At 37.7% G+C, this 20483-nt stretch overlaps 1 protein-coding gene across 2 annotated transcripts in view; it reads left to right on the top strand.

Moving 5' to 3' along the window:
* LOC101829788 (ABC-type organic anion transporter ABCA8A) overlaps nucleotides 1-20483 on the top strand; it is a 77097-nt gene that overhangs the window by 39379 nt on the left and 17235 nt on the right. For both annotated transcript variants that reach the window (XM_013113339.3, XM_040750005.1), the window contains 10 exons: nucleotides 1003-1122; nucleotides 2957-3140; nucleotides 4390-4556; nucleotides 5614-5747; nucleotides 7260-7400; nucleotides 8162-8269; nucleotides 9486-9659; nucleotides 10421-10534; nucleotides 18881-19000; nucleotides 19682-19750. In XM_013113339.3, the coding sequence (XP_012968793.2) occupies nucleotides 1003-1122; nucleotides 2957-3140; nucleotides 4390-4556; nucleotides 5614-5747; nucleotides 7260-7400; nucleotides 8162-8269; nucleotides 9486-9659; nucleotides 10421-10534; nucleotides 18881-19000; nucleotides 19682-19750 (1331 nt within the window). The remainder of the gene's footprint in view (nucleotides 1-1002; nucleotides 1123-2956; nucleotides 3141-4389; nucleotides 4557-5613; nucleotides 5748-7259; nucleotides 7401-8161; nucleotides 8270-9485; nucleotides 9660-10420; nucleotides 10535-18880; nucleotides 19001-19681; nucleotides 19751-20483) is intronic.

The raw sequence follows: 20483 nt of genomic DNA, 5'->3' as shown, positions 1-20483 counted from the left end.
TTGTACAGGTCTTGTGCAGGTAGGTAGTCAGGGCTGTTGTGTGTTCGTGAATGCAACAGCCATGTCCTGTCCGGAAGACAGGCTCACAGCTCTCCTTCAACCCTCCAGCTCTCCCATTCTTTCTGCTTCCTCTCTTGTGATGCTCTCTGGGCCCAGGAGGGAGTGATAGAGACAGATGGCTGCATTTAGGGCTGAGCTTGTACATGAACTCATTCTCAGAACTTTGACTATTGGTGTGTGATGCTCTACATTAAGCATCACCTACCATAAAAAGAAGTTTCTCTAAGGCTCCCTCTCACACATATTTTATTTATCTTATGTGTGTTGGAGACAGAAGCATGCATGCTACAGTTTGAGTGTGGTCAGGGGACAACTTCTGGGAGTGTTTTCTCTTTCTGCCTTATGGGCTCCAGGAAGTAAATAAGATCACCTGGTTTGGTAACAAGTGCCTTTACCCTCTAAGTCATCCCTCTAGTTCCAGTTCCGTCCATTGTCATGAAATTTTCATAATTTTGTTTTTCTTTATGGCTGAATAGAAAGAATTCCATTGTGTGCATGCACCACATTTTCATTAGCAATTCATGGACTTCTAAGCTTATTTCATTCCTAGCTATTGTGAAAGACTGGCAATGAACATTGATGTGTAGGTGTCTCTGTAATAGTACATACAGTCCTTTGGGGATATGCACAGTAGTGGTATATGCCCAGTAGTGGTACAGCTGGGTCATATGTTGTTTCTGTTTTGTGTCTTTGTTGGTTAATTTGGTTTTGTTGTTGTTGTTGTTGTTGTGTTTGGCTTGTTTTCAGCTTTTTGGGAAGTCTTCACATTGATTTCCATTGTTGGTGAACCAAGTTATAGTCTCCTCAGCAGTGAAAAGAAACGCAACTTTCCCCACATCCTGTGCTTTTTGATGATCTCCCTTCTGACTGAGATGTAGAATGTCAAAGCAGTTTTCATTTGATTTCCCTGATAACAACATTTGAAAAAAAATTGTTCATTAGATCTTTATAGGGAACTCGAGAGATGCCCAGACCTGGGAATTGAGAACTATGGTGTTTCTATAACAACATTGAATGAGGTGTTCCTGAAACTGGAAGGAAAATCAACAATCGACCAGTCAGGTAGGTAAAAAGAATGAGAGCTACCACTCTGTGTCTTTTCAACAGTTACGATGCTTGTTGTTGTTGTCTGAGGTTCTGTAGAAATGAGGAAATCCACTGCTGTCCATTGCCGTTGCTACCATAGATGCACTATTTGATCCCAGCCATGACTGACAAGATCTTCCCAAGTGTTTATGTATTCTAGATTTTCTATCCTGTGTCCAACAAATGTTTTCTTGAAAACTTCTATTTTAAAAGAATGATCCATTTAAATGTTGGGCATGTATTTCTTGTATTACTTGATACATAGGAATAAATGTACTTTTTAAAAGTACTTTACTTTTTTAAAAGATTTATTTTATTTTCAACTCTCTCTCTCTCTCTCTCTCTCTCTGTGTGTGTGTGTGTGTGTGTGTGGTTTCTGTGGAGCTCAGAGGCATTGGATCCCCTGAAGCTGGAGTTTTAGGCAGCTCTGAGCTGCCAACATGGGTGCTGGAAAACAAATGCAGTACCTCTGGAAGAGCAGTGATCCATCTTTCCGGCTCCAATAGAAATACATTTCTAATACAGGAAGCTTAAGAAATTCAACAATACAATAATGAATATAGTCTGAGGAAAAGAAATAATTTTTGAAAAATAACTTTCCTTGGACTTTACTAGTTAAAATCCACCCATGGTTTCATTGAAAACAAGTTGGAGTCAACAAAGCAAATGAAAGAGTGGCTGCCTCTCCAGTGAGAACTCAAATTCTTGAGACTGTTTCTTCCCAATCTTTTACATCTGTGTGGGTTCAACATGGTTTTGATTTCCTCCAGGAAAACAGCACATCCCAGTGCTGCTTGCCTCTGTGAGCACTTGAGTTGGCTACTACAACACTCATGGTCTCTCTTGCTGCTGAGTTTCTTGTGAGCAGACAGGAAAAGAAGCAAGCAATAGGGATGCTACCTTGTCTCCTTGTCAGGAACCATTGGTCTTAGCTGCAATAGTGATGGCCTAACAGTAGTTATTCATATTCACTTTCCATTATCTTTTGTTCCAGTCATTTGCTCAAAGAGGGATGTATGTCACAGGAGAGCTACTAAGCCTGCTCACAAAGCATTTCTAGCTGGGCATGTTGATACACACCTATAGCCACAGCTCCCGGGAGACTGAGGCAGGAGCATCAAGGCAAACCTGTACTACAAAGCAAGGTCCATTCTAAAAAGACCCACAAAATTTAAAATCTGTTTCTGATATTTCAGTACACACAAATATATTTAACTTGTGTAAATTGAAACGAAACAAAAACAAAGCCCAAAGAAGACTCTTGTGGGTTCTCAATATTATCACAGTTAGTTTGTTAGAGAAACTGTTGAGTTTTGTGGATCAATGTTACCATGTAGTTAACAAATTATAATTTAATTAAATGAATTTTTCAACTACTGTTTTTCCTATTGAGGATTTTGGCATGTAAAGCAAGCTTTATAATATTTTCTTTACCCAGCAAGCTGCTCTGTGCCCTCCACAAGCATCACCCCACGAGATTCTCCTTAAGCCACTTACACTTTCCTCTGCTCTGTGGCTTAATATATAAATGGGAAAATACTGTTTTACATTGCTGTAGGTCAGCTCTGCTGTCATACATGTCTGCATATGGACACTCCCTATGCTGTTATATAGTCCACAGCTTGTTTCTTAAGAAGGATCATGTGAAATAGTTTCAAAAACTTTCAAAGTTGTATTGACACATTTATGTTTTATCTTGGAATTCCATTTTCTGTAAGAGGGTTTTTGTTTTTCAATCTCTGCATCAAAAAGAATGCTTTCAGAGAAACACTGAAGCACTTATTAGAGATTGATTGCTTTTGTCTTGTAGATCTTGTGCAAACTGAAGGGACAAGGGGCTCAGGGAGGATTGCTGAAATGGAACAACTTGTCTCTTGTCTCAATGAAAAGACTAATATGAAGGGGGGCTTGGTGCTCTGGTGGCAGCAACTCTGCGCAGTTGCCAAGCTCCGCTTCTTGAAGTTAAAACATGAAAGGAAATCATACTTTTTTCTGTGAGTATTAAGGCATCCTGGCATCTTCCAACTGTTTCGTTAAAACATACCTAAGTATAACAGCAGGAAAATGATAAAAAATAAATTTCAATGCAGTTATATACCTGTTATTTCTGTTAATAGTCCTGGTGTTTATACATTATTATATTAATACATTGAATGAAAAATCTCTCAGAAATAATACAAGGCACAGACTGTTTCTTTATTACTGTTACTGTTTCAAAGTCACCACAGTAGAAACAATGGACATATTAGAACTTAATGCTGTAGGTGTGTGTGTCTTCTGACTCACAGATTTCACAGACTTCTCTCGAACTGGAATGTGGCTGTAAAGTTGATCCTTGTTCAAGTTCTTCTGCTTCTTTGTGGCTCTTATGTGAAGGTTGACCTCAATACCTGCCAAATGTCAGGCATGGTTAGGAGCTGGGCATAAGAGACATCAATTGACTTTCAAGGAGTTTGTCTCAGGACATGAGTCCCCTATGCTCATCTCAGAGTCAATCAATAAGATGTCATCCTGTGCCCACACGGGATCCAGGACATATAGCAGAATTCCAGTAAACACTTGCTGAATAAGTGATTCATAGTGACAAAAATTTCAAGATTAAGATAAAAGGGAAAATCTTTGTAGTTAATTCAGAAACACTTTGTAAAGCAGACTAAGAGAAGCAAGAACAGAAGTATGCCGACCACAGAGCCCAGCAGGCAAGAAGTCTTACAGTTTTCCATGCTTAGAAAGGAGAAAAGGATGAGGTTTCAACATTAGTACTGTAATTCTGAGATACACTTTTTAAACTTTTTCAGATGTGGATCAAAGGAAGGGAAAACAAAAAAATGACCCTATAAGGATTAGAAAATTATGTTGCCATGAGCAAGACCAAAGACTGTGGGTGGGAGAGAAGAGAGCGAGAGAGAGTAGTGGTAGACTGTGCATCAGGAAGGGAACTTTAGGAGAGAAGCAGTGAAAATGAGGCTAAATCTCAACTTATAATTAAGGAACCATATTCTAAAACTGTACAGGCTGTCCCATGGTCAGTGAGCATCAAGGGAAGTTTACTGAGGGTAAGTCCATGGTTACTATTCCCATTTTAGAGACGATGAAAATTTCAAGAACTAAAATAAAACACCATGCATACAATTGTCTATTTTCACTAATGCCTTACTTATATTGTATCTATGTCTTTAAACGAATGTTTTGAAGACTAGAAAATGGCTATAAGTCTACATTGTCAACTTTTTTTCTATGTAGAGTTCTGATTTTGGGGATTGGACTTCTACATATTTTATTAGCAAATATTCACAAGATACTACATGAGAGAGATTACTGTTGGGAGCTGTCTCCTCATATGTACTTCCTCACCCCTGGACAACAGCCACATGAGCCTCTCACTAACTTACTGATCATCAACAAAACAGGTGAAATGTTGTTAATATAGAGTTAATGAATATTGTCACTGTCTGTCTGGTATGTTTGTCCCTTGCCTGTCATGGAATCCACCAAGGTCCTCCTTGTGCAATATTATAACATTCACTATTAAGAACATTGCTTAGAAAAAAACACAAATGAAGAAAAGACCAATATGCTTTACACCCAGTTTAGGAAACTATCCTAAATTGGAACAATGATTCCAGAAATGTATGATAAAAGAGATATGTATGATATCACCAAACATTGAAAATTGAGGTTTATATAAAAATACTGTGAAAGTTTAATGTCACAATGATCATAAAAAGAGATTTGAGAAGTTGGATAAAATACCATATTTGTAGGAATAACTTGTAAATTTAAAAGCATTTTAATTATATGATCACCATTGCAACCATTAGTATAAGGCAATAATATATTGTTTAGCTAAGAAATTTCCATTCTAAAAATCACAGGATGTTAACAAAGTTATTTTTAATTGTCAGAGTTATTTTTAGCTAAAGAAATCATAAGTATATGAGCATCATTATTAATATTATTATTGAACCACACTTAGAAAGTCTATAAAAGAACAATAGATTACCTAGGAAGAAAGTTCAATGTTAACCGCAGTGCAAGTGTGAGGACAGAGTTCAGATCCCAAGAGCCCAAATAAAAACTTGCTGAGTATGGAGTCCTATCTGTAATCCCAGAGTTCAAGAGGCACAGATGGTGGGTAACCAGAACAAGGTGGCCAGGTAGACGAACTGAATTGGTGAGTCTGGCCAAAGTGAGAGACCCTGATTCAATATATACAGTGGAGAGTGATCAAAGAAAATATTTAACATTGATGTTTGGTCTCCGCATGCATATACACGCATGTGCTCCCACATGTAACATAAAACAAAAAGGGAACAACAGGTATTTGTTCAGAAAAGAAATACACAGAGAATTAAAATCTGTACTAGTCCATGTTGTAACATGTAAATGGTTGAAGAGTCATTTTGATACATAGCCTTGTTACATTCCCTTGACTTATAGTGCCTTTCACATTTTACTGTCTATTAGGAGCACAGATTGATGACTTCATACACTCACTGGAGAAACAGAACATATCTTTGGAAGTTGATGCCTTTGGCACTAGAAATGGCACAGAAGAGACTCATTACAATGGAGCTATCATACTATCAGGTGGTGAGAATGTACGTGTATCTCCTGTTAGTGACTAGGAACAGAGCTGGGGCAATTATAGGACAATTTAATGAAAAACTGAGTGTGAGTCATTATAGACAAATAACATAATACTGCCATATATTTTATTCTTGGGGAGAGAATTTGGTCTATGACTATACCATTTAAACTTAAGAAAAATGACTCTTACTTTCATACATTATTCAGAGAACTTTATTCATGAGTTTAGTAATAATAAAGTTATATTCATGACTAGCTCAATATGTGATTATTTTACCTGGGTTTGATTCCTGGAATCCATGTGGTGGAAAGAACATGCAAGACCATGATGGTGAAACCCACAAAGACAGCTGACCAGATAAAGGGGGAGCTCTTGAATCTCAGACTGATTCCTGAGAGGCCAACAGGGGACTGATCCAGACTCCATGAATGTAGTCTCAGTGAGGAGGCCACTGGGGCCTTGGGTAGTAGATCAGTGTTTACCATGGTTTATGAATGATCTTTGGGAGCCCATTACAAATAGAGGGCTCTTCTCTCAGCCTGGACACATGGGGAAGGGCCTAGGTCCTGCCCTGGACGAAATGACAGACTTTAGAAATCCCACCAAAGAGGGCCTCACCCTCCCTGGGGAATGATGCGGGGATTGGGTGAGGGGCTGAGGAGGGCTGGTGGAGGGACAAGGGAGGAGGGGTGGGAGAGGGAGCTGGGATTGACATGTGAAACATGCATGCGTCTAATTTAAATAAAAACATTACAGAAAATAAAATAAAGAACATGCACATATGTAGACACATGCACTAATAAATAGATGTAAAAATTAAAAGCAATACAATTTCTACTTGTTATCTGAAACCACAGGCCAGAGATATCAAATATAAACCCTAGATTAGGTGCATTCTGTAAATGATAGGCTTTTCTTGAGGAGATGTGTATAAAACCAAAGACCTTGTTCTACTCAAGTCTGGCTCAGTGAACCAGTTTACTGGGTTTTCTTACAGGCATATGGGTGACTCCAGCATCTGCATCTACATTACCACAGATTTCACCCCAGCATGGGTGGCAATTCCCAAAAGATACAATCTACAGTTCACTGCACAGCTTGTAGACAGCTCCACTGATGAGTCTCCTCTCCCTTAGCAACTTAACTATTCATAGCTACAAGAAGGGGACTCACAGGCCATGTAATTTCGTGAATGTCTTGATTCTTATCCCTCTCACTTCTCCCTCCAGGAGGGAACATTTCAATTCCAAAGGATGGCTACATGGCTGTAGCCATAATTAGTTTGTCCTATTTAAGGTTTGTTTTAAATCTTAGTTATGTTCCATTGCTTAATTAAGGTATTTAAAAATTACAGTTTTCATTTGTGTATCTTCAAGGAAAGGGGAATTGCAGAAGCACCAATACACCAACCACGTTACAAAGAACACACTCTCCCATCAGTGTTTGAAGAGTGTTTGCAGATTGTACACATTGGTTTTATGTTTTCTCTTTCTGGATCAATAACCTTTTTGTTACTTTTTAGAACTACAACTTCACGTTAGCATGCCACACCAAGAGACTGAATTGTTTTCCGGTTTTGGTGGATATTGTGAGTAATGGACTCCTTGGACTGTTCACAACATCAGCTCATATTCGGACTGACCACAGCACGTTTCCTGAGTTGGTGTGTACTTGTAGAGTCTACTATATCTGGGGTTTACCAGATCGTCCCATTCAGAATGATCTCCATATTACTGATAGTGCTTCTTTCATATATTAGATCACTTTCTTGATCTATCTTAGTATATATTTAATACTAACTTGATATATAGTGTGTTACAATGTATCATCCATGACTATGCATAATCACTTGAGCTGTTGTCTGTAAGCACTAAATGATAAATTTAGGAGAGAGAATCCAAATACACTGACTCACACCTATATTCCTAGCCCTTGTGATCTTATGGCAGGAACATTACGAGTTCAAAGTCAACCTGCACTGCATATTAAGACTATGTTAAAAAATAAAACCCAAAAAACAAAAAATGGAAGGAGACGAACAGGGAGAAGGAGGAAAAAAACAACTAGTATGTGAAACTTGTAAGTTCAGAATTCCTGAACATTAAATTGATTGCATTGGTTTTAACTGACAAAATATCAAAATAATTATTGGAAATCTAAAAATATTGCCCATCTTTAAGTGTCAGCCTAAATTTTAGAATTTTATAATCATAATAATGCCTTGTTCTCATTACTACTTTCTATTTCTATAATAATGAATATATGCATAAGCAAAATTTATATTGAAAATTGAATTAGGATATAAAAAATCTCAGAACAAACTAAAGGCAACATTACAAGTAACTGATTATGTTTTGAGTAATGCAATCTAGACAATTGTTTTTGACTTTGCACATTAAGTACACTCATTACTTTCATTCCTAGGATGATATCCACCAACAGTATAATCATATACCTTATTTCATCTCATGGATCCTTTTGATGACCTGCGTTCCGCCTTATATTTCCATGACCAGCATTGATGACTATAAGGTAGTAGAAAATAATGGAAACTTCAGTTGATTTAAGCAATTGGAAGTTATTTATAATGTGATTGTGGGACTTTGTAGTGTGCATTTTTACACACTGAGCAGTTGATTCATACAGAATTACACAGTATAGAAGTAAAAAGCAAGAATGAAATAAAGGAGGGAAGAGGAGTGAGCAGATGGAAGGATAAAGAGAAAGGAAAATGAGAAGTAGAAAAAAATTTTGGTATGTTTTGTTTCTGGGTAATGGAGGCATTGTGATGAAATTTGACTCCCTAGAACTTAATCTTTTCCGTGGAAGACTGGGTGAGGTTCCTTAGAAAAAGAAACAATAAATTTGAGTTGTACGTCACACATTTCTTCTTGGAACTCCTCCATGAAACAGAGAGAGATCTCAAGCAATGCACAAAGATCTTATTAAGCTAAAAAGAACTTGGAATCCAAACAGGTCACAGTGGCTGGATGTTGCACATAAGTGTCCTGTCAAAGAAGAAATTGCATAGAGCAAAGGCTATAGAACTCTATACAAGGGTTGTTTAGAATCTGTGGCCAATACTGAACCATATTAGGCATAGAGTAAAACTTCATGAGGTCAAGAATGTACAGATCTCTGTATGGTGAACAAGTTAAAGAAGTAATAAAGGACTGGAAATATCTATTTCCAATCATGAGTTGTAGGGGACCACCACTGGATTTAACTTCAAAGCAAGACTTAAGAACCAGGGACACAGCTCATTGAGTAAAGTGCTTGCTATTCAAGCAGTAGGACCTGACTTTGATCTTCAGCACCAATTTAAAAACCAAGCCCTGATGGTATGCTCTCAACTCCAGCACTAGGAAGCAGAGACAGGAGGATGCAGGGATTCACTCTAATCAAATTAGCGAGTCCTGTGTTTAGTGAGAGATCCTGTCTAAAATAATAATAGTAATAATAATAAATATTTTAATGGTAGCTGGAGAGCCTTGGGCCATTAAGTTAATGTTTTATTGGCTGCACTGTTGCTCTGTCAGGACTTTGGATAATTTGTTTTTATTAACTGCAATAACACAGAGGATAAACAATCTTATTAATAAGATTAATCTTATTAATAAAGCAACAGCCAGGCCCCTTAGTCTACATAGGTTTAATCCCTAATGATCACTATCTCTTTGCTTCTTTTCTATACATTTCATATTTTCACAAAAATAATATCCAACTGATGATTGTGCTTCCAAATCAGAATGGAGTTCAGCTCCAGCTGTGGATTTCAGGCCTCTGCCCATCTGCATACTGGTTCGGGCAGGCTCTGGTTGAGGTTCCAATCTACTACATCCTCACTTTGTCTATGTATGTTGCATTCTACGCCGCAGCCCCTCAAGAGAGTATGCATTCAACTAGAGATCTGCTTGCTCAGGTAAGTGACACCATTCCTAAAACAAATACCATTTAATGATTCCATCAAAATAATGACAATATCATATAATACACTCTTAGTTTTTAATATTTTCATTTTTATAAGGTTTTCTTAAAGTGTAGTTAAAATACAATTGACATAAAATTGTTGCTCCATCTTTTCCTTTTCCTTTTTTTTGGGGGGATGGGGGAGAGGGGAACGGGGTCTAACTATGTAGTCCTAGCTGGCTTTGAACTTATGGAGATCCTCCGGAGTGCTAAAATTAAAGATGTGTGCCACCATGACTGGATCCCTTTGACTACTTCAGCTGTGAGATTTAGTAACACTGGTTGCATATTCTCAAACCTTTTTTTTTGTCACTGCCCCCATATACACAAACACGAAGCTCCAGTTAGGCGGCAACAAAAACCAAGATCCTACACTGAGAATACGAGCATCCATCTGTGTGACTATCTCCAATTAAGGACCATGGTAGGCCAAGAGCACTCACAGCACACCAAGAAATCCCAGTTGTCATTTTTTTGAGTTACTTGTCATATGTAAACGTTTGCTTGCAGAAAGATGGCAGTTGCCTCTCCTGGTTTTGTGTATTTTATGATGTTCCTGATGAGAAATGAGAATTCTAAGCCACCCACTCAACAACTTTCTATGATATTTAAGTTACTATAGATGAAGTACCATGAAAATATTGTCTTGATATTAGTATATTCAAATGTTTTCATGTATTATAATATTTGTTCTCATATTCCTATTTATTTCAGATTCTGTATGTTGGTGGTTATTCCATGTCAATTATTTTTATGACTTATGTAATTTCATTCATTTCTCGAAAGGGGAGAAAAAATAGTGGCATTTGGTCACTTTGCTTCTATATTGTAAGTATGCTTGATATGTTTTTATTCTTATGGTGAGGTTCAGTACTAATGCCTTTTTAATGTTTTTGATTGTATAAGATAAACTAATTAGACTTTAAAATATTTCACATGTATTTTTTCTGAGAAATTTTCACTTGTCCCAAGATATAATTATGGAGATGTATAGTATATGTTAAAATTTCTCTATTTCCATTTCACTTTCTTTAAAGGTAGCAGAGTAAGTTATAGAATCATAAAGTAAACCTAGAAATTGTTTTGAAATTCCATTTAGGAAAAATAATTAACTGAGGTACAAAGGACATGGAATTTTCAGAAGACTATAAATTTTGTTAATTTAAAAATATAAAACTAAAATATGATTCTTGAGTGAGCGATTCCTTGTTAAGAATAAACTTATGAGAGATTATGTAGACTTATATGTATTTATTCTAGCTTTTGTTTTTGAATGTCTCAATTCATTATTGTTTGACAAATACTTGATTTTCTCTATGTACTAGAATTTAAGGAAGAAAACATGCAGATTATTTAGTCTCTACTCCCAGTTAGTTAAATAAGAATTAACTTTCTCAACTAATGTTTTTTATTTGAGGCATGGAGGGCTTGATACACTGTGGTAGTACTTTGCTTATGATCTAACAAATAAAGCTTCCTTGAAGATCAGAATACAAAGCTAGCCATACTAGCTAGCCATAGAGGCCAGGCAGTGATGACACACACCTTTAATCCCAGCACTAGAGAGGAATGTAAGGTGGGAGGAGACAGAAGCTCAGGGCAGTCTGAGGAGCAGTGCAGTCTGGAGATACATTCTGAGGAGAGGACTGCCCTTTAGATCTGAGCTCTGGTAGAGGTGAGAACGCTCTAGTGACGAGCTGCTTTGCTTCTCTGATGCTCACCTTTAACCCCTATATCTGACTCTGAGTTTTATTATTAAGACCAACTAAAATTGTGTTTGGCAGACTATTCATATTTTCATTTTATACAAATTCATTGCAACAGTTTATAGACACTTATTTCAACAAGTTAGCATGGACACTGACATATGTCATAATATCATAAAACTGAAATAAATAATTAAAATAACATACACACATATATACATATATGAAATACACATCCACACAACATAAACAGCATATATGAAACAGAGATTAATTCCTGAAAGTTAGTAAGAAGTAAGATTTCCTAATATAGATATTTTCTTAAGATTTTCTTTAGAAGAAAAGGCCAACAGGGTAAAAAGCCAAAAGAAGAGAAATCCAGGCCTATAAGTTCTACCTAGAGATATGATGCATGCCTAAAATTCTCTTATCAATATATTTGAGGAAACAAATCTAAAAAAGTGCTGCTTCTGTTCAATTTGAAACTATTTTTCTTTGATTATTTAACTCTAGACAACATCAAACCAATGTTAACTCACTAGACAACAGAAAACCTATTTTATTTTTGTTCTGTTCCTAAAACTGGATGTAGAATCATGAATCTATGCATTATATCATATACATGCCCAGCTTTGCCTAATTTCCAATGTCAAGCCAAATAATTTTTATTTAAATTAGAAACAAGCTTGTTTTACATGTAAATCCCAGTTCCCTCTCCCTCCTCTCCTCCCCTGCCCCCCCACTGACTTCCTATGACATCCCCTTTCTGCTCCCCAGAGAGGGTGAGGCCTTCCATGGGGGATCTTCAAAGTCTGAAGTACTCATTTGGAATAGTGCCTAGGTCCTCTCCCTCCCTGTGTGTCTAAGCTGAGAGAGTATCCCTCTATGCAGAGTGGGCTCCCAAAGTCCATTCATGTACTAGGGATAAATACTGATCCACTACTAGAGGCCCCATAGATTAACCAGACCTCCAAACTAACATCCATGTTCAGGGTGTCTGGGACAATCCTGTGCTGGTTTCCCAGCTATCAGTCGGGAGTCCATGAATTCCCCCTTGTTCAGGTCAGCTGTTTCCATGGGTTTCTCCAGCCTGGTCTTGACCACTTTGCTCATCATTCCTCCCTCTTTGCAACTGGATTCCAGAGTTCAGATCAGTGTTTAGCTGTGGGTATCTGCTTTTGCTTCCATCAGCTACTGGATGAAGGTTCTAGGATGGCATATAAGGTAGTCATCAATCTCATTATTGGAGAAAAGCATTTAAGGTAGACTCTTGACTACTGCTTAGATTGTTAGTTGGGGTCTACCTTGTAGATTTCTGGACAATTCCCTAGTGCCAAATTTCTCTTTAAACCTATAGTGGCTTCCTTTATTATTGTATTGCTTTTCTTGCTCTCCTCTATTCTTCCCAGACTGGATCTTCCTGCTCTCTCCTGTCCTTCCCTCCCCTCCTCTTCTCCTAACTCCCTCTCCCCTCCCCACATGCTCCCAATTAGCTCAGGAGCTCTTTTCCCTCTCCCCTTCTCCTGGGGACCATGTATGTCTATCTTAGGGTCCTCTTTGTTTCCTAGCTTCTCTGGAGGTGTGGATTGTAGATTGGTAATCCTTTGCACTATGTCTAAAATCCATATATGAGTTGAGTACATACCATGTTTGTCTTTTTGTTACTGGTTTACCTCACTCAGGATGGTTTCTTCTAATACTATCCATTTGACTGTGAATTTCAAATTTCCATTGTTTTTTTTTCTGCTAAGTAGTACTCCATTGTGTAAATGTACCACATTTCTACCATCCATTCTTCAGTTGAGGGGCATCTATGCTGCTTCCATGTTCTGGCTATTACAAATAATGCTGCTATAAGCATGGTTGAACTGGTATGTGCGTCTTTTGGGTATATGCCTAAGAGTAGACTTGCTGGATCTTGTAGTAGCCTGAATCCCATTTTCGTGATGTCTGCCATACTGATTACCAAAGTGGCTGTATGAGTTTGCACCCCCACCAACAGTGTAGGAGTGTTCCCCTTTTTCCACATCCTCTCCAGCATAAACTGTCATTGTGTTTTTTATTTTAACTATCTTGACAGAAGAAAGATGGTATCCCAGAGTTGTTTTGATTTTCATTCCCCTGATGGCCAAGGATGTTGACCACTTTCTTATGGGTCTTTCAGTCATTTTGGATTCCTCTATTGAGACTTCTCTATTTAGTTCTGTACCCCACTTTTTAATTTAATTATATGGTGTTTTGGTGGCTAACTTCTTAAGTTCTTTGTATATTTTGGAAATAAGCCCTCTGTGAGATGTGGGGTTGGTGAAGATCTTTTCCCATTCTGTGGGCTTCCATTTTGTCTCGTTGACTGTTCTTTGCCTTACAGAAGATTCTCAGTTTCAGGAGGTCCCATTTACTAATTGTCAATCTCAGTGTCTGTGCTACTCATGTTATGTTCAGGAAGCAGTCTCTTCTACCAATTCATTCGAGGGTACAATCTACTTTCTCTTCTAAGAAGTTCACTGTAGATAGATTTATGTTGAGGTCTTTGGTCCATTTGGACTTAAGTTTTGTGCATGGCGATAAATGATAAATAGGGATTTCTCTGCAGTATTCTACATGCCAGCTTTCAGTTATGCCAATACCATTTGTTGTAGATGCTTCCTTTTTTCCTTTGCATAATTTTAGCCTCTTTGTCAAAAATCAGGTGTTCATAGGTGTGTGGGTCCATATCAGGGTTTTCAATTCTATTCCATTGGTCTATCTGTCTATTTTGGAACCAATTCCAAACTGTTTTCAGGACTATAGCTCTATAATAGAGCTTGAAGTCAAGGATGGTGATACCTTCAGACGTTCCTTTATTATACAGGGTTGTTTTGGCGATCCTGGGTCTTTTTTTCATATAAAGTTGAAACTTGTTCTTTCAAGGTCTGTGAAGAATTGTGCTGGGATTTTGATAGGGATTGCATTGAATCTGTAGATTGCTTTTGGCAAGATTGCTATTTTTACTACATTGATCCTACCTATACAAGACCATGGGAGACCTTTCTATTTTCTGGTATCTTCTTTAATTTCTTTCTTTTAAAGACTCAAAGTTCTTGCTGTGCAGGTCTTTCACTTGTTTGGTTAGCGTTATCCCCGAATATTTTATGTTGTTTGGGGCTATTGTAAAGGGTGATGTTTCTCTGATTTCTTTCTCAACCCATTTATTGTCTGTATATAATAGGGCTACTGATTTTTTGAGTTAACTGTGCATCCTGCCATTTTGCTGAGGAGTTCCCTTGTAGAGTTTTTTGGGTCACTTATGTAAACTATAATATCATCTGCAAATAGTGAAAGTTTGACTTCTTCTTTTCCAATTTGTATCCCTTGATCTTCTTTTGTTGTCTTATTACTCTAGCTAAATCATCAAGTACAATATTGAAAAGGTATGGAGAGAGTGGACAGCCTTGTGTTGTTTCTGATTTTAGAGGAACTGTGTTGAGTTTCTCTCCATTTAGTTTGTTGTTAGCTATTGTTTTGCTGTATATTGCTTTTATTACATTTAGGTATGTTCCTGTTATCCCTGATCTCTCCAAGACTTTATCATGAATGGGTTTTGGATCTTGTCAAAGGCTTTTTCAGCATCTAATGAGATGATCATATGATTTTTATTTCTCAGTTTGTTTATATGGTGGATTGCATTGGTGGAATTTCATATGTTAAACCATCCCTGCATCCCTTGAATGAAGCCTACTTGATCATGGTGGATGATTTTTCTGATGTGTTCTTGGATTTGATTTGCCAGTATTTTATTGAGTATTTTGCATCAATGTTCATGAAGGATATTGGTCTGTAGTTCTCTTTCTTAGTTGTATGTTTATGTGGTTTTGGTACCAAGGTTATTGAAGTGTCATAAAAAGAATTTGGCAATGACCCTTCTGCTTCTATTGTGTGGAATACTTTGAGGAGAATTGTTATTAGCTGTTCTTTGTATTTCTGGTAGAATTCTGCACTGAAGCCATCTGGCCCTGGGCTTTTTTTTTTTTTTTGACTGGGAGACTTTTGATGACTGCTTCTATTTCCTAGGTGTTATAGGTCTATTTAAATTGATTATCTGTTCTTGACTTAATTTTGGTAAGTGATATCTATCCAGAATATTGCCCATTTCATTGATATTTTCAAATTTTGAGGAGTACAGGTTTTCAAAGTATGACCTGATGATTCTCTGAATTTCCTCAGTGTCCGTTGTTATGTCTCCCTTTTCATTTCTGATTTTGTTAATTTGCCTTTTGTTCACTCTCTGCCTTTTGGTAAGTTTGGATAAAGGTTTGTCTATCTTGTTGATTTTCTTGAAGAAACAACTCTTCTTTACATTGATTCTTTGAATTGTTTTCCTAGTTTCTATTTTATTGATTTCAGCCATCAATTTGATTATTTCCTGGCATCTATTCCTCTGGGGTGAGTTTGCTTCTTTGTGTTCTAGAGCTTTCAGCTTTGCTGTTAATTCTCTAGTGTGACTACTCTCCAGTTTCTTCATGTGGGCACTTAGTGCTATGAACTTCCCTCGTAGCACCACTTTCAAGGAATCCCATATATTTGGGTATGCTGTGTCTTCATTCTCATTGAATTCTAGGAAGTCTTTAATTTTTTTAAATTTCTTCCTTCACCCAGGAGTGGTGCAATTGAGCATTGTTTAATTTCCATGAGTCTGTAGGTTTTCTGAAATTTGTGTTGTTGCTGAATTCTAACTTTAAAGCATGGTGATCTGATAAAATACAGGGAGTTTTCCATTTTTTGTAACTGTTAAGGTTTGCTATGTTGCCATGTATGTGGTCAATTTTAGAGAAGGTTCCATGTGGCACTGAGAAGAAGGTATATTCTTTTGAGTTTGGATGGACTGTTCTATAGATATCTGTTAAGCCCAATTGTGTCATAACTTTGTTTCTTTGTTGAGTTTCTGTCTGGTGGTCCTGTCTAGTAGTGAGAGTGGGGTGTTGAAGTCTCCCACTATATGTGATTTGAGTTTTAGCAATGTTTCTTCTAAGAATGTGGATGCCTTTGCATTTGGGGCATAGATGTTCAGAATTGAGACTTCATCCTAATGAATTTCTCCTGTGATGAATATGAAACGACCTCTTTCATCTCTTTTGACTGATTTTAGTTTAAAGTCTAATTTGTTAGATATTAGGATTGCTACCTACCCCCACCACCTGCTTCTTTCTTGGGTCCATTTGATTGGAAATATTTTTCCAACCCTTAACTCTGAGGTACCATCTGTCTTTGAAGTTGAGATGTGCTTCTTGTATGCAACAGAAGGATGAATTCTGTCTATGTATCCATTATGTTAGCCTATATCTTTTTATAGGTGAGGGAAGACCATTAATATTGAGGGAAATTAATGACCATTGATTGTTCATTCTTGTTTGTTTTGGATTTGTTGTCAGTGGTGGAATTGTGTGTGGATTTCTACCCCATTTTTTCATTTGGCTTTTGGTAAAGTGGGATTATCTATTGTCTATGTTTTTCTGGTTGTAGTTAACTTCCTTGGGTTGGAGTTTTCCTTCTAGATCTTTCTGTAGGGATGGCTTAGTGGATATTTATTGTTTAAATCTGGTTTTGTCATGGAATATCTTGTTTTCTCCATTTATAGTGATTGAAAGCTTTGCTGGGTATAGTAGTCTAGGCTGGCATCAGTGATCTCTTAGTTTTGGTAGAATATCTATCCAGGACCTTCTGGCTTTCAGAGTTTCCATGGAGAAGTCAGGTGTAATTCTGATAGGTTGGCCTTTGTATGTTACTTGGCATTTTTCCTTAGCTGCTCTTAATATTCTTTCTTTATTCTGTATGTTTGGGGTTTTGATTATTATGTGGTAAGGGGATGTTTTTGTGGCCCACTCTATTTGGTGTTCTGTAAGCTTCTTGTACTTTCATTGGCATGTCTTTCTTTGGGTTAGAAAGTTTTCTTCTGTTATTTTGTTGAATGTGTTTTCTGCACCTTTGAGGTGGGTTTCTTCACCTTCTTCTATACCTATTATTCTTAGGTTTGGTCTTTTCATGGTATCCCATATTTCCTGGATATTTTGTATTAGGGATTTGTTGGACTTAAGATTTTCTTTGGTCAATGAATCTATTTACCCTAGTGTTTCTTCAATGCCTGAGATTCTCTTTTCCATCTCTTGTATTCTGTTGTTTGTGCTTGAATTTGTAGTTCCTGATCATTTACTCAGCTTTTCTATTCCCAGCATTCCCTCAGTTTGTGTTTTCTTTATTGTCTCTATTTTAGTTTTCAGGTCTTGAACTGTTTTGAATTGTTTCTTTCATCTGTTTGATTGGGTTTTTCTCCCTTGGCTTTCTTTTATAGTTTCGTTGATTTCTTGTATTATTTGGTTTGCTTTTTCTTCCATTTCTTTAAGGGATATTGTCATATCCTCTTTGAGGGCCTCTATCATTTTCATGTTGTTTTTAAGGTCATTCTCTTCTGTTTCATATACGTTGGGATGTTCAGGTCTTGCTGGTATAGAGTCCCTATACTCTGGTGGTGACATATTTGTTTCCCTGTTGTTGAATGTGTTTTTATATTGTCTTCTTCCCATCCCTTCTTCCAGTGGTGCAGGAGGAGTTTCTTCCTCTTCTGGTGGGTACTGGTCCAAGGTTCCCTTTCGGTGGGTGCAAATGGGTCCAATATTCCAATGGCTCTCCTCTTCCCAAGGGTGAAGGCAGGACTGGTACCAGGGCCTTGGCAGTCTCTGAGTGGGCTCAACCGCTGAGATGGAATTCCCAGAGCACAGTCCCCAGGTCTCAAGTGTCTCTGTCCTGTGGGTGGAGAAAGGGACTAGAACACGGGCAGTCTCCTGGTGGGCTAGACCCCCGCCAGGATGGGATCCCCAGTGCACAGTCCCTAGGCCTCAAGCAGCAGCGAGCAGGGCACCCAAGCCAAATACTTTTAGCTAAGTCTAGGAAGAATAGTTTCTGATGATTTTGATTTCAGCCTGGTTTATGAAAATGACAATTAGATTAGAATATATCCATTGCAAGCTTACTCTATATATTGAAAGCCCACTAAATTTTAAGATTTATTTTTATTTGCCGGGCGGTGGTGGCACACGCCTTTAATCCCAGCACTCGGGAGGCAGAGGCAGGCGGATCTCTGTGAGTTCGAGGCCAGCCTGGTCTACAGATTGAGTTCCTGGACAGCCTCCAAAGCAAAACAGAGAAACCCTGTCTCATAAAACCAAAAAAATAAAAGATTTTTATTTTTTAATTATGCATATGTATAATATATGCATATTTACTTGTGTATGTTCACAAGTAATGATACCAGAAAAGGTGTTGTGTCCCTTGAAACTGGAGTCACAGGATGGTGTGAACTGTTTGAAATGGGTACTGGGAACCAAACTGGGGTCCTCTGTAAGAGCAATACATGTTCTAACTGCTGAGCTATCCCTTAGCCCCTTTCACTGAATTTTAGAAAACAACTTAAAACTTGTATTTCTTTTTCTTCCAGGTCACTCTCTTTTCTACAATTTTGATATTGTTTGATTTCTTTCTAGACATCTTAAAGTTTTGTGCCATTGTCCTAATCCCGCCTGCTACTCTGGTAGGCAGTTTAATACTACATTTTCAGGTAAGAAATGTGTAACGTTTGTAGAAGTGTCTCTGAATGGGAGTCCAATTAGAAAAGTTTTGTTCTCAAGTTAAAAATATGTACTCAGAAGACTGAAAATGTAGAACATTCTTAACTGAACTAAGAAGATTTTGCCTGAGGGGAGACCATAGCTCCATTTACCTCCAAATAAAATTGTAACCTTTGTGGCTGTTTACTGGGGACATGGGTAGTGTCAACTTTTAATGCTACATTTTTGTATTTGAAGCACTCTAACTAGAGTTGATGCAGCAGCAATTCCAGCTTTACTCACAGACCAGATGTATTCCCTGGAAAGGATGATCTGTTCATCCTTGAGAACTTCCAGAGAAGGATCACAGAAAGGAGTGGGACACCACCAAGGGCCATGGGTATAGGAGGGGAAGCTTCTGGGAGAAACCCTGTGTCCTCTGCTTCCTGGGTTCTCTCAATAACTGACCCCAAACATTGAATGTCATCCTTTGGAGAAAAGTGGCATGGCTCCCAGACCGTGAGAAAGCTGGCAAGTCCTTGCTACATATTTAACAATCTGTACTTCCTTTGTGTCCATGGCAAACACTGGGAGAAAGAATAGACAATAAGAGTTGATCTATGGCCTTTTCATGTTTGGATAAAATTTATAAATTATAAACATTTGTATTTAAATTACCCTTTCTTTTGCAGAATTATACACTTTATGATATAGGTTTTGAAGAGGCAACATGGAACTATGTCTTTCTGTTTTTCCTAACAGTAAGTAACCCCTTATGAGGTCCTTAAGTAAATGCTGAAAGGGGGCTTTCTTGATCTTATTTTGGGGAGAAAAAGCAAACTTCAGTTGTGGAGATCAAATCCTAATGTGTGCCCTTTTCACAAATGTTCTGCCACTGAACAATACCCCCAACCCTAATTGTTTTCGTGTAATTAACAATTCAAACAATGTGGTTTATTTTTCTTTTTATTAAATATTTTTCTTTTAAGTGAGGAAAAATTTACATGAACTAAAATGCACAAATTTTGGTTGTACATTTTGAAGAGTTTAAACAAATATGTAAGCCTTAATCATCAACATGACTTTCCTGACCCCTGCTCATTACTCTCACTTATGTTGGCTAGGTAGTCATTATTCTTATTTTTGTCACTTCAGATTTACAACTGTTCCTGAATTTAGCATGAATGCGTACTGTTTTGCTTTGTGCTATGCCATACTGGTTTCTATCTTGTTTTTTTTTATTTTTTCTATTTTTATTTAAATTAAAAACAAGCTTGTTTTACATGTCTATCCCAGTTCCCTCTCCCTCTCCTCCTACCCTTCACCCCACTGACGCCCTATCTCATTCCCTTTCTGCTCCCCAGGGAGGGTGAGGCATTCCATGGGAGAATCTTCAAAGTCGGTCAGATCATTTGGAGCAGGGCCTAGACCCTCTTCCATGTGTCTAGGCTGAGAGAGTATCCCTCTATGTGGAGTGGGCTCCCAAAGTCCATT

Source organism: Mesocricetus auratus, unplaced genomic scaffold (assembly GCF_017639785.1).
Source record: "Mesocricetus auratus isolate SY011 unplaced genomic scaffold, BCM_Maur_2.0 Super-Scaffold_100007, whole genome shotgun sequence".
In the NCBI taxonomy this organism is placed as follows: Eukaryota; Metazoa; Chordata; class Mammalia; order Rodentia; family Cricetidae; genus Mesocricetus; species Mesocricetus auratus.
This window is presented reverse-complemented; position numbering and strand designations above follow the sequence as displayed.